Here is a 14,026-nt window from a genome sequence, read left to right on the forward strand (position 1 = left end):
AAAAGAAAAAAAAAAGAGCACAACCCGGACAGGGCAAACTGGAAAAGAGGGAACCCCACAACTCAATCCAAGAACCCCTCCCCGACTGATCGGTGTTAGATTTTCTTAACAAAATACCCAAGTAGTGTCCCGTAACCACACATCCTGTATGCTCAAACCATCCTCACCATGTTTGTTACGACTTACCAATTACCGCACCTGAAACCCCCCCAATTTTTAAAAAAAAAAATTAAAATTAAAATGGCCAGCACAAAGACGGCACAGAACAAGGTAATCTCCTAGTTGAGTTGGAAAAACCATGTGTACATCATCGTCCTTACGGGAACACCCCCCCATCCTCATTCACCAGATCGCTCCATTCCTGACACACCGCGGTATGAAGACCAAGTTGACTCACATACTGAATGACGAATTGAGAACTTGGAAGCGGCAATGCAGTGCTCCACAGCTGCTTGGGGCATGGAATTCCATGCTGCTCTGCTTCCAGTGCCAACTGATGTAATCTGTCCCACTGGAAACGAGAGACAAAGCATCAACCAGGAGTTATCAACTCCTGAAACGTGCACAATTCCATGGAGAGTACAATAGGAAAACAGTTCCCGAACAGCCAAATTACACACTAAACCAACCTCCCTCCATTCCACTGGCAAACCATCACTCAGCACTTCAACGGCCCCAACAGCAGGTTCCATAACCAGCAGTGCCCGCCACGGCAGTGAACATGTCTAGATCAGATCAAAATTGGAAATCACCTGCTCCAGCCAAAGAGAGACCATTGTAAGAAACCAGAAATGAATCCTACACTTGGAAGTCCTTATGGTGATCCCGCCCCAGCCCAATATAAGGATATGGCACCTAATGCCGCATACACACGACTGGACTTTGAGGGACTAGGTCCGACGGTCTTTCCGACTGACTTTTGACGGAGTCCCGAATGAACGGACTTGACCACACACAATCACACCAAAGCCTGACGAATTCGAACCGGACTAGAATAAGGAATTTCATAGCCAGTAGCCAATAGCTGCCCTAGCGTCAGTTTTTGTTGGACTAGCATACACACGAATGGATTTCACGGTTCGGCGGAGTTCTGGTGGAAAAATTTAAAACATGTTCTATTTCTAAAGTCCGCCGGATTTTTGACAAGCAAAGGTCCGATGGAGCCCACACACGATCGAGTTGTGCGACGGACTAGTTCCGTCGGACCTTTGCTGTCAAAACATCCGGTCGTGTGTACGTGGCATTAACGCCAGCTGTAGCAGCTGCCAATCATCTAGAAAAAAATAAAATATGGGCATACTGCAACAAGCAAAATTCAACTTGCCCAAGAGAGATTGCACAGCATTAAGTTGAATTGTTTTTTTTTTTGCCTTGCCCGGTGGCAGAAACCGTCCCCTTCAGATCTTCAAGTTTGTCCACAGGCAAACAACATTCCATTGCCCCGGTGTCAATGGGCATACCCAGAAACCACAACTCAGTGGCCAGTCATGGCCAGTCATCCGTCTTGTTAGGGGTCAAACGGCACACCAAAAAACTGGAAAACATGATGGACCTTGGCCAAAAGTGAGGCATAGATAGTACTTCCAGCAGACCCTATGCACAAGAAATCATCTAAGTCATGAATGACTGAATTAGGCCGCAAGCATCCCGAACCGCCCATTCCTAAAAGGAAATAAACATTTCAAAACAACCAACATGAAATGGCACAGACCATTGGTAAACCAACAAAATTCTGCCCTTGCCATTTGCATCCCAGCAGATGGCAACAACTAGGATGTACCGGCAACCAACAAAAGGCTGCCGCAATATCAGTTTTGGCCAACGTACCTTTACCATACCTAGGAACCCATGACACTGCCATATCAAAAGAAGTATAGGACACCATGCAAAGCACCAGATTAATGGCATCATTCAATGAACCCCCTTTAGGATACAACAAGTGATGAATGAGGCGTAACTTATTTGGTTCTTTTTGGGGATAATACTCAAAGGTGAAATACTGGCAGTGAATCAAAAGGGGGCCATCCATGCGACCCAAAGAAACTACTTTGAAACGTTTCCCTGAAAATGACCACTGGAAGTAAACAAGACTGCAAGCCATCAGCCATAGGAGGAACCACCAACAACTGGCAGGGTATCAGAAAAACCCTACGAGAAACCCAGCTGCAACACACGAGATGCCTTCCTGTTAGAATGCTTTAGGAAAGGTGCCATCTTTTCTACCTTCACTTCCCCCTTTCCAGCATCACCTCCTTTTCCACGCTTGAAGGATCTGGACAGCGCATAACCCCCTGCGATTTGTGACCGCTTGTGAAGAGGCTGCCACACCCTTGGCCCCACCCTGAAAAGGTAGGAACCGAACTCTGTGGAGACGACAGGAGTTTCATCCAGAGAATGATGTTTGAGGTCCCACCATAAAGAGGGCCGGACTGCCTTGCTCTGACAAAATTGCTTGTCATAGCGAAACCAAGCAACCCCACCATAGACTCGCTGGGCTTCACCGCTAACAAAATAGGGGCAGAAATTCTCAGGGGGTCTCTTCCCTAAGGACACTCGCTAAAATTGCACACGTCTGCAACCAGTTTGAGAACATACGGGTAATCAACTGATACCACCGTTTTCTTCCTCCGTTTTCATCCATCTGGTCTAACTGTAAAGTAAAATTTCTCCAACGGCAACAAAGAAATAAATTTCCACATACTCACCTTTCCATATACGTTCCTTCACTTCCGGTTTTAGATGCGCACCCAAAGGCCCTTCAAAGCACACATACACATCGCATTTTTGCGGCATTTGACAGATGTACCCCGGCGACTCCTTTGTCAGCCGCATTGTCGTTCAAAGCCTTACCCGCTGTAGTCACCGCAGACGCTGCAAGGCACTGACTGGAGGAATCTGATGATCCCACACCCGATCTCTGCTGAGCTGTCAACTAAGCCCCCTGGAGCTCCCTTGAGTAGAGATTGAATAAGAACAAGAGAGGACATGAAACAAAAAGCTCACCTGGCTGCTTCTGTCCCTCAGGACATCTAGCTGCAGATCCGGATGCCCATGCAGTGCACGGGAGTTCAACATCTTCAGAGCCGCTGAGCACCCCTTCAGACTCTGTTCACCAAGCCACACTGTCACGCTCTCCCCTCAGCAGTCTCCAGGGTGCAGTTGCTGGCCCCAGAGTCCGGCAGGCGCCCGCTGATGTTGTCAGCAGCTGCCGCCGTCACACTTGAAACCCCCGGCCGCTCCCTCTCTTACTCCCAAGCTGGGCTCTGTGAAAAGTGGAGAAAGCCTCACCAGCCGACGCCTTGCTCCTTTCATCCGCAGTGCACGCTCTGCGATGCCTGGATACCGGAAAAAGATGCCACCCATGTCTTCTGTCACTGAGGACCATGGCCACTCCGGGAACTGGTCGGCACCCGCTGCTATTCCACTCCCACACCAGACCGCACTAGACATAGGAAGGGAGCCTGTATAGCCAGCCGCACGATCCACACTGCAAAGGTGTGAGGGCAGGGGAGTGGGTGCCAGATGAAAAACACTCCTGCCCTGGGTTTGCCATAGACGGGGATCCAGAGGAAGCAGGCATGCAGAAGGGCTACCAGACTCAGGAATGAAGCGCTCAGAAGGCCTAGACTGCCTAGCATGTGAGGGACAAGAAGAGGGCCCAGGAAAGACCTGCCTGGGCTCCTGCAATAAGTCTGACAGTTTGTCTTGTAGCCACTCAGGGCCTTTGGCCATAGCCACAGCTCTAAGCTGGGACAGCATGTTGTCCAAGTCACCAACCTTTTGTTCTGCCTACATGTGAAGTTTAGGAACAAAGGGCTGAGCTGCGACATGATCCTCCTGTTAGCAGAGTATTGAAATCATGCTGGAAGTTTGTTGTATGCAGGAATATGGCTTATCAATGTATGTCTTTACAGAATGGAGAAACATGAACAAGGAGCATCCAAGTACATAGAGAGGATAGATAAACATCCTGTTATATCATAGATGACATAATTACACACTATACCGGTGTTTCTCAACCTTTTTTAGTTAAGGCACCCCTTAAAATTATGGATAGTCTTGAGGCCCCCCCCCCCCCCCATTCTGAAATATGAAAAAAATATTCTAATAGCTTTACATAATGCAGCAACATCCACATGTAGGACACCCAACACGTTAGAGGCGATTTATTCATCCAAAGCAAATACACTTTTGCACACTGGTGCCGACTAGTATCCCAATGTTTCTTTTCTCCCTTAATTTCTTTCCTTCAGTCAGCTAAGGTCATCCCACTGCTGAGGGAGAGAAGCAGAGGAGGGTAAAACAAGGAGGATGTCTGTTGCCTCCATAGCTTCCTTATTAACTGATGATGTGATTGGTTGTTAGGATGCCAGTGTCTAGAAAGTTGTAATGGTGCATAATGAAAACCAGTGGCTTCTTGTAACTAAAAAAGGCAGACTTACTCCACCTGCTGGCTTATGTACGATTTTTGATCAAGTATTAGGCAATTTGTCACGGCACCCCAGGTTGAAAAAGGCTGCACTATAATACTACAGCGCCACCTGCTGCTTAGACAAGCATAATGCATATGCAGTATATAGTCAGTTTATAAACAACTTTTCTGTTGTACTTTTCACCCCCACTCCTCTCTACCCACTACAGGACCCATCCTCTGCCTTGAACTCTTCAATCTGCTAAACAGACTGCAGCATATCAAAATCACCCACTAATACTCTGCCTCTTCTTCAGGCCCCAGTCATGCTGGCCCTCCTCCTAGTTTTACTCAGCTCCAGGCCATGTACTTTAACCACTTCAGCCCCGGTGTATAGTCATATGACGCCCACAGATGGGATCTCCCATCCTGGGTGGGCGTCATATGACGTCCTCTCATTCCCAGCCGTCTAGGGGGCATGCGAACACGTGGCGTCGCTCGGGACCCAGTGCGAGTGCCCGGCCGCCGCAATGTCCGCCGGGCACCCACAATTGCCCGGGAACACAGCAGGACCGTGGAACTGTGTATGTAAACGCACAAACGCACAAACGCACAGATCCACGTCCTGTCAGTGGAGAGGAGACAGGTGCTGTGTTCCCAGTACAGAGGAACACCGATTGGACTCCTCCCCTTGAGAGTCCCCTCCCCCCCACAGTTAGAATCACTCCCATAGGGAACATATTAACCCCTGGAGCGCCCCCTGGTGTTAACCCCTTCCTTGCCAGTCACATTTACACAGTAATCAGTGCAATTTTATAGCACCGATCGCTGTGTAAATGTGAATGGTCCCAAAAATGTGTCAAAAGTGTCCGATGTGTCCGCCATAATGTCGCAGTCATGGGAAAAAAAAATATAAAAAAATTGCAGGTCGCCGCCATTACTAGCAAAAAAAATAAATAAATAAAAAGCCATAAATCTATCCCCTATTTTGTAGATGCTAAAACTTTGGCACAAACCAATCAATATATGCTTATTGCAATATTTTTTTTTTTTTAAATGGGATATTTATTATAGCAAAAAGTAAAAAATATTGTGTTTTTTCAAAATTGTCACTCTTTTTCGTTTAGAGCGCAAAAAATAAAAACAGCAGAGGTGATCAAATACCACCAAAATAAAGCTCTATTTGTGGAAAAAAAAGGACGTAAATTTTGTTTGGGTGCCACATCACACAATTGTCAGTTAAAGTGATGCAGTGCCGAATCGCAAAAAGTGCTCTGGTAAGGAAGGGGGTAAAATCCTCCGGGGCTGAAGTGGTTAAAGAAAAGGCGCAATCTCCATCTTACACCCCTTTCACACTAGTGGGCTGATCGGGTCTGCCTGTTTGTTTTTTCTTCAGGCGGACCCGGTCGGACCATCCAGTCTCCTGTATGGAGCGGCAGGGGTCAACAGGCACTCCAATGGAGCCTGTCCCGTGTGTAAGGGGCCTCACTGCATTATTTCACACCAAAGTGGATTAGCAGAAAACAAGCTACACAGATAAACCATCCACGTTTGCGGTTTTACCAGAGAAAAGATTTTAAACCTGTGCAGCCAATCTTGTGATTTACACAAATCTACCACACTGCACAGCCAGTGGATCCTGGATGACTTCCCTGAGCCGGTCATAGTGAAAGAATACAAAGTGTTCACTGATTGGGCGGGGTGGAAATGTCACGCTCTCCAACTCATCCAATCAGAAAACGCTGAAGCTAGTGCAGATCCCTGGAGAAGTGGTGTCTTCTTCTGATTTCCAGCTTCCAAGGGCAAGGTATGGTATGTATGTACATTGTATACAATGGTTACATTGGTTCAGCTTGGACCAATGTCCATACCTGGAATTCTTCTTTAAAGGAGAAGTACAGTCCAAAGCTTGTTTGGCTGTACTTCTTCTATGGAGCACAGTTCATTCTGCACTCCTGTTGGCGAGCCGCTGTAAGCCTGAGCCAGCTGCTTCCACCCCCTCCATAGATTAGTGCTCTAGAGAGCGCGGACTGATGGTCACCAGCTCCCTGCTCACGGAACTCTGAGAACCGAGTGATCAACGTTCTTTGACCACTCGGTTCTCAGTCTTAGAGCTGGCAGGGGACAGATGCAGCATCCAAATGAGGTTGCATCCACCTAGGCAAGTATGATTTAAAAAACAAAAACAAAAAAATTGAATGTCCCTTTTAGGCCACTTTCACATGGGACGGATCTGCTTTGACGGTAATTTTGGCGGATCCGTTTTGACAGGTCCGACTCCGCTCACTGGGAGGGACGGACCTGTCAGAGCACCGCTCTCCTCTATGGGGAGACCGGATGAAAAACAGACCACCTGCCCGGTTTCATTCGATCCCATCCGATCTGAACCGCTGGATGGCGAACGAATCGCCATAGTTTTGTTTTCAGAGCATTGTGCAACACTGTATCCTGGCCTAGGCCGACAAGGCCCATGCCTAGGGCAGCATGGAAAGAGTCCCCGCCGGCTTGCACTACACTATTAGTGTAGCACCAGTCCTATGGGGCTGACTGGGCTGAGGCGCAAATTAGTCTAGCGCCCCCCATAAAGTGGCTGCACTGCTTCCAGCTGGCATTCTGCAACTGTGTGTGGGGGGAGCTGCTTCTAATTTTGACTGTCCTCTCATCCTGGATCACAAACCTTCCTCACTGTGCTATATGTTTTCTGCTGCACCATTGGCATGGTTATATCTTCTTAGTCCTCTCCATAAAATTATCAGAAATTTGTGCTTAAAGTAGAACTATAGGCAACAGTTTTTTTTTCTCATTTTGGATAGAGTAAGGGAGGGTTATAACCCCTGTCAGTTTATTTTTTTACCATCCCTGTCCCATTGCAGAGATTTCCTTTCACTTCCTGTCCCAAAGCCAAACAGGAAGTGAGAGGAAATCTATGTAAAACTAAGGGAATCCATTGTCCCCCCCCCCAGGCCCTAAGAACTAGTGTCCCCACTCAAATTTCAAGGCGGGTCTTAAACAGCAAGGGGTGTGTCCTTGTTATATTTAAATTAGGGGGTGCATGAGTTTAGTCAGGCCCAGGGCAGCACAGAACCTAAATACACTACTGACATTTTGTCTGATTAGAGGTCAGCGGACACACATCCGATGGCATCCTCCTCCCCATAGGGGACAATGGATGGTCCGATCAGGTCCACCTGAAAAACGGCTAGGCGGAACCGAACGGTCCAATCGTGTGAAAGGGGCCTTAAAGTATATATAAAAGGGAATTTTATTTATTTATTTTGATTTTTTTTTAGCTTTGGATAGAATGAGGAAGGGTTAGATCTGTGTCCTCTCTATATGTCCTGGGGACTATTGTTGCTGGAGTTGAAAGTGAAGGATAATTTAAACTTTTGAGCTGTTTCTAGTAAGGGGATAGAGAGGAAATCTTTCAATGGTGACAATTGTCTAAGACTTGCCTAACTTTTGAAAAAAATTACTTCTCTTGTGCCTACAGGACATGAAGTGAAGGTAACTATATTTTTGTTCATCAAGATTTTATTTTTTTTTTTATTATAAATATTTAGCATAGATCAAAAATTTTCAGTTTTCAAAGTCTTAGACTGCTTTCACACTGCAGCCGCGTTGGCAGTAAAGTGCTGTCGTGTTAGCAGCGCTTTTCGGACCCTAGCTGGGAGCTTTTAACCCCCGCTAGCGGCTGAAAAAAAGGGTTAAAACCGCCCGTGTTGTGGTGCTTCCGAAGTTCTGCCCATTCGTTGCAATGGGCAGGGGGCGGTGTAGGAGCACTGTATACAGGAATTCCAAACCCAAAAGATGCTGCTTGCAAGACTTTTTCCTGCCCTACAAGCACACCGCCCCGGGGGGTGGCATGGGAGTCCGTTTCCAGGCGCTTTACATGCGCTATTTTTAGAGATAAAACACCCGAAAAACGCATTCAGTGTGAAAGTAGCCTTATAGAAAAAAAAAAAAAAAAAAGGTAAAAAGAGCAAGTGGACCGCAATTTAGTTACAACAAGAGCAGTTGGTACAGTCGTCTAACATGATAATGAAGTACAGTGGAACCTTGGTTAACATCCTTTGAAAGATGAGCAACTTTAAAAAAAAAAAAAAAAAAAAAATCCTGACTCCGTTTGCGAGTGTTGTCTTGCAAAACGAGCAGAATTCAAGCCAATGTGGTGTATAGTACCGCATGTGGCCAGAGGTGCGGGTGCGCCGGTGGCACTCGTCAGCCGTTCTGAAATACTCGGAATCACTTGGAAATACTACGAATGTTTCTGAGCCTTTCCGAGGTTTTCCGAGTTCAGCCAAGCTGTCCCCCCAAGTATTTCTGAGGCTCTCCGGTGCCCCCCCACCTCTGGCCACATGCGGTATTGCATGCAATAGAAGTCAATGCGGAACTAATTATCTTCATTTCCATTGACTTCTATGAGGAAACTCGCTTTGATATGCGAGTGCTTTGGATTACAAAAAATTCTCCTGGAACGGATTATGCTCATAATCCAAGGTTCCACTGTACAGCAATTCATTATACACTGTAAATTACAAGTAAAAATATATTTTTTTCCTTTGAACGGTCATTTTACTTGTTAAGGAAGAACACGTGCCATAAACGCCTGTTTGTATGGTTAAAGTATACCAGTGGTCTGTGTATTTATCATCATGTAGAACATGCACAAATTTTGGCTCTGCATGGCAAGGCACAGATTCACTTTAAACATAACATATAGATAAGTGGAAACTTTTGTATCAACACGGAGGATTCTGGGAATGTCACCGGTAATACATGTTTAGATAGTAGTCATGAGATGTACTGTACCTGGCAATCGTCCCAGTCATGAAAGACATGGCCAAAGTCTGAAAAAAGGAAATATTTCAAGTTATGTAAATGGCAGACAATCAAAACGCAGAACTGTAAAGTACAAATGTATATTTTCCATAAACCCCAATGGATACATTTTTTTTTTAATAGCTTATCTTAGCAGAAGGAAAAAAAAAAAAAAAAAAAAAAGTCTCTTGGCTTGGTATTTGCTTCTTAGGAACTTAGGGGGTCACTAGTTGCATTATCCACAACACGATGAGGAGTTCCATCATCCTCACCAACCTGAGATACAGGTGGAGCATTATTTCGGGGTGATGCGATGAAGAACATAGGGAGACTCCATTAATTGTCAAACAAAACCAAAGAAAATTCCCATCTCAGTTCACCAACCAGGCTCAAACCAACTGAATTGTCCTGCTCGACGATATGTCGGACATTACATATTTGCTCACATTCACAGTGGAACCTTGGATTACAAGCATAATCCATTCCAGGAGAATGCTTGTAATCCAAAGCACTCAAAGCGAGTTTCCCCATAGAAGTCAATGGAAACAAAGATAATTAATTCCGCATTGACTTCTATTGCATGCAATACCGCATGTGGCCAGAGGTGGGGGGGGAGGGCGCCAGAGGACACTCACCTGTCCCAGGGTCCAGCGATGTCTTCACCTGAGACCGAACAGTCCCTCGGTTCCCTTGCGACTTCACTTCCCGGTTCCCTACTGCGCATGCGCGAGTTGCGCAGCCTAATCCGATTGGTCCCTGCTGTCTCTGGGACCCGTGCATGGCGGGTCAGGAAGAGGTGTAGACTCCCGTGGGAATCTATGCCCAGAAGTGGGTACAAATACCTGTCCTCAACAGGTATCTGCACCCCCCTGCCCCCTGAAAGGTACCAAACATGACACCGGGGGCGGGGGGAGTTCCGAAAAGCGGAGGTTCAATTTTTGTGTTAACCTCAACTTTAAAAGAAAAAAAAAAGGTTGCTCCTCTTTCAAAACGCTGGTTAACTGCATTACTCGTTAACCAAGGCTCCACTGTACATGAATAAGATGCAGAGCCACTTCACGGCACCCCATTATTATCTGCAGTCCTAACTTAATTTTTTTTGAGAGCCTCCATAGTAGAAGAACATGCATTCTAATGGATAGCAGAGGGAAGGTGAGTCTGGAAGGAGCCCACCCCTACTTAAAAAGGCACAGGGGTGCACTGGACACCCAACACAAAATGGCAACAAAGGTGTCCAGTGCACCCCCTCACCAATATTCCAACAGTAAAACATAGAAAGGAAGTTGGGACATTGTGTGAGGCAAGTGGCAGTTGACTAAAGTAAGGCGTATATAAGGAGAGATTTACTTAAACTGGAAGGTGCAAAGTCTAGTGCAGCGCTGCATAGAAACCAATCGGCTTCCAAGTTTTATTGTCAAAGCCTAATTCAACAAGCTGAAGTTAGAAGCCGATTGGCTACTGCGCACACAGCTGCACCAGATTTTAAATGCTCCAGTTTTAGTAAATCTCCCCCATAGCGACTTAATGAGTTTATCATAAAGAGGGGATAGAATCACACCAAGTATGAAGTACATTAAAAGCCACTACATATATGTAATTGTTACATGAAGTACAGTTCACAGATACATAGAATTAGAAAATATAAATATATATTCCAAACGGTTCATGTATGTATAACCTTAAAAACAAAATAGCAACACATGCCTGTGACCAATGTATGGAGTGTACACTCCGTGTAAGAGAATAACGAGTATAACAGGGATTATAAAAAGATGCAATGATGATTGGCTAAAACAAGGTTGCATCCTGTCAATGCTCAACGCGTTTCACGGAAAAAACACTTCATCAGGATTGGATGCATCTGTTAGTCTGTAAAAAATAAATACCGATAAGTTCTGGTAAGAACTCCAGCATCAAAGGAAGGGGAATCGAAGAGGTTATGATCTGGTTACTTACATGGGACTGGAAAACAGGAGTATGTAATGCTGTAATTGGAAGGAACCGCTCTTCCCTTCCCTTTGATGCATAGCCATAGCAAGCAGCCGAGCCAACACCCAATGTAAGCTGACCTTCCGGGCAATACCATATTTTGCCCAACAACTCTCCCCATTGTGTGGGTGGCGGGTGGTTACCGACTACCCTCTGCACCCTCCTGACTGCATGGCTTCACCTCCTCCCTCCCAGGGCTTCCAGACACTGGCCTCACCTTTCTCAGGGCCGACAGTGAGCTGACATCAGTAGAGCACTCTTAGGTTGGGTTCACACCATCGCCACATCCAGCTCACAACAGGGGGTCCGGTGTGTCCTGGTTCACCGTTTCAGGTCCAATTTCAGCCTGAATTTTGGGCTGAATTCGGACCTGAAAACAGACCAAAAGACGCACAGCGTTTTTTTTTGCAAAACGCACTGGACCTGCTGCAGATACATGTGAACCGACTCCATAGAGAGCCGGTCAAAATCTCCTGCTATTGCGAATTGGATGCGGGCAAACCGCATCCAATTCATGATGGTGTGAACCCTGCTTAATCTCCCAACCTTCTCCCAGGGGTAGGAGGCACTTTAAAGTAGGCAAATGATTTTCCTCAGGCATCTGCAACAAGCCCAAGATGAAAATCGGTGAGTTTAATTCAATACAAGGATCAGAAGGCAGCCTGATGAGATCAGCAACATCATGCCAGTGGCAGTGCCTAAACAAATCCCTAAACAATTTAGGACATTTGGATAAAAAAAAAAAAAAAAAATGAGACGGTGCTAAAACACACGTATTAAAGTACCGGTGTCCCAAAAGCACTCTGAAGAGAGAAATGTAGATGGCTCTTCAAAGAGCAAAGCACGCGTGAACCGGCCCTTATGAAAAGGTGAGGAGCCGATACCAACTAACAGGATAAAATAGCATTAAAATGGTAGATACTCACAAATACAGCCAGAAGGATTATATTCCAGGGGAAGCGCCTCCTGAAAGGCAAAAGAGACAATTATAAACAATCCTAAAATCCACGGGCCAAAAAAAAATGTACGTTAGAAGGAAACTATTTTAAATTTGAGGGATGAGCAAAATTAGGAATTTACAAAATACAAAAATTACAATTTACAATTACAATTATGTAATTTAAAAAAATATCAGGACATTTGGTGAGATGTATTGAGGTCGGGGGGCACCAAAATAAAAAAAAAAGACTTAAAGCCCATTTCGTTTTTCTGGGGTTTTTTTTGTTTGTTTTGATTTTTTTTAAACAATTTGTATAGCTGTAACAATTCAAAAATAAGCTCTAGCTGCAATACTCACCTCAATGCTATTTGTAAGGAGAAGGGACCATGCAATTACGTAAAAATCCTGGCAGGAGTGCCACTGATGTCATTACATCATTAAAGACCGAGTGCTGCAAAAGCCTGAAGATGACCAGAAGCACATGTGCCACGTGACGTGGCCAGCCAAAAATAAAAAAGGTACACAGAAATGTAGAGGGAGTTGGATCTGGAACTGAGCTTTAAGGGGCTTTAACCACTTCCCACCCAGGCCAACTCTGGCACTTCACTCCTACTGTACATGAAAAAAAAAAAAAAATTTCTAGAAAATTACTCAGAATCCCCAAACATTAAATATGTTTTTTTTTTTATTTATTTTTTTAGCAGAGACCCTAGGAAATAAAAATGTTGTTGCAACTTTTTTATGTCGCATGGTATTTGCGCAAATGCAGTTTTATGAATTAAAAAAAAAAAAAAAAAAAAAACACCTGAATAAACAAACGTGGCGAAGTCCCAGTAAAATCGTGGTAAAATGCCTGACTTTGAGATGCTCGGTGTGAATGCAGCCTTAAGCACACGGTGATACCTCACATGTGTGATTTGACCGCCGTTTACATATGCGGGTGTGACTTGCGTATACATTGGCTTCTGTGCACAAGCACGCAGGGACGCGTAAAAAAAAAATTTTTTATACTTAGTTACTTTTATTTTTTCACTCTATTAAAATTTTTTGTTTTATCACTTTTATTCGTATTACAAGGAATAAAAATCTCTTTGGATTTTTATTCCTTGTAGACATCTGGAGTGGGTTCTTTTTGGTTCAATAAAAATCCCTTGTAATAGGTATAGTGCGTGACAGGTCCTCTTTATGGAGATATGTGGGGTCTATAAGACACCACATCTCTCCTTCAGGCTGGAAAGGCTGAGATCAAAAATTAAAATAAACTCTCTCAGCCTTTCGAGCCGCGTCCCCGGCATGGTTTCCTTCCGCAAGCCCAGGCGTGACGTCATAACGTCGTGCCCAGGCCTCCGAGGGTCACAGAGATGACTGGGGACCAATTATTATTATTAAATTGTTAAATTCCATTTGTTTAGATGCAGCATTCATTAGTTCGATTAATTCGTAACTTCGGATAAATTCGTATTCGTTCACCAACAGCCAAATTTGAAAGGAATTTAATAGTTATTGATCATTATTTGTTAATATTTCGGATTTCCAAATTTTTGTTCTTATTTTCGTTGCATTTTTGAATTTACAAATTTTGGTTTTCGGAAAAATTTATTAACCACGTCAATACCAGGCACTTATACACCTTCCTGCCCAGACCAATTTTCAGCGCTGTCGCACTTTGAATGACAATTGTGCGGTCGGTCATGCTACACTGTACCCAAACAACATTTTTATCATTTTGTTCCCACAAATGAAGCTCTCTTTTGGTGGTATTTGATCACCTCTGCAATTTTTATTTTCTTCGCTGATGGGCACTTATGGGGCTGCACACGGATGAGATGGCACTAATATGCAGCACTGATATGCAGCCCAGATGGGCA

General features: G+C 44.8%; 1 protein-coding gene across 1 annotated transcript in view; it reads right to left on the reverse strand.

Moving 5' to 3' along the window:
- The window catches only part of TMBIM1 (transmembrane BAX inhibitor motif containing 1), a 118,058-nt gene that overhangs the window by 42,153 nt on the left and 61,879 nt on the right, over positions 1-14,026 (reverse strand). Inside the window, exons 7-8 of the mRNA XM_077449635.1 lie at positions 12,145-12,184; positions 9,221-9,258 (exon numbers count right to left, since the gene is read on the reverse strand). Of these exons, the coding sequence (XP_077305761.1) occupies positions 9,221-9,258; positions 12,145-12,184 (78 nt within the window). The remainder of the gene's footprint in view (positions 1-9,220; positions 9,259-12,144; positions 12,185-14,026) is intronic.

This window comes from Lithobates pipiens, unplaced genomic scaffold (assembly GCF_037356315.1).
Source record: "Lithobates pipiens isolate NorthernLeopardFrog02 unplaced genomic scaffold, aLitPip1_a1.2 Scaffold_22, whole genome shotgun sequence".
Taxonomy (NCBI): Eukaryota; Metazoa; Chordata; class Amphibia; order Anura; family Ranidae; genus Lithobates; species Lithobates pipiens.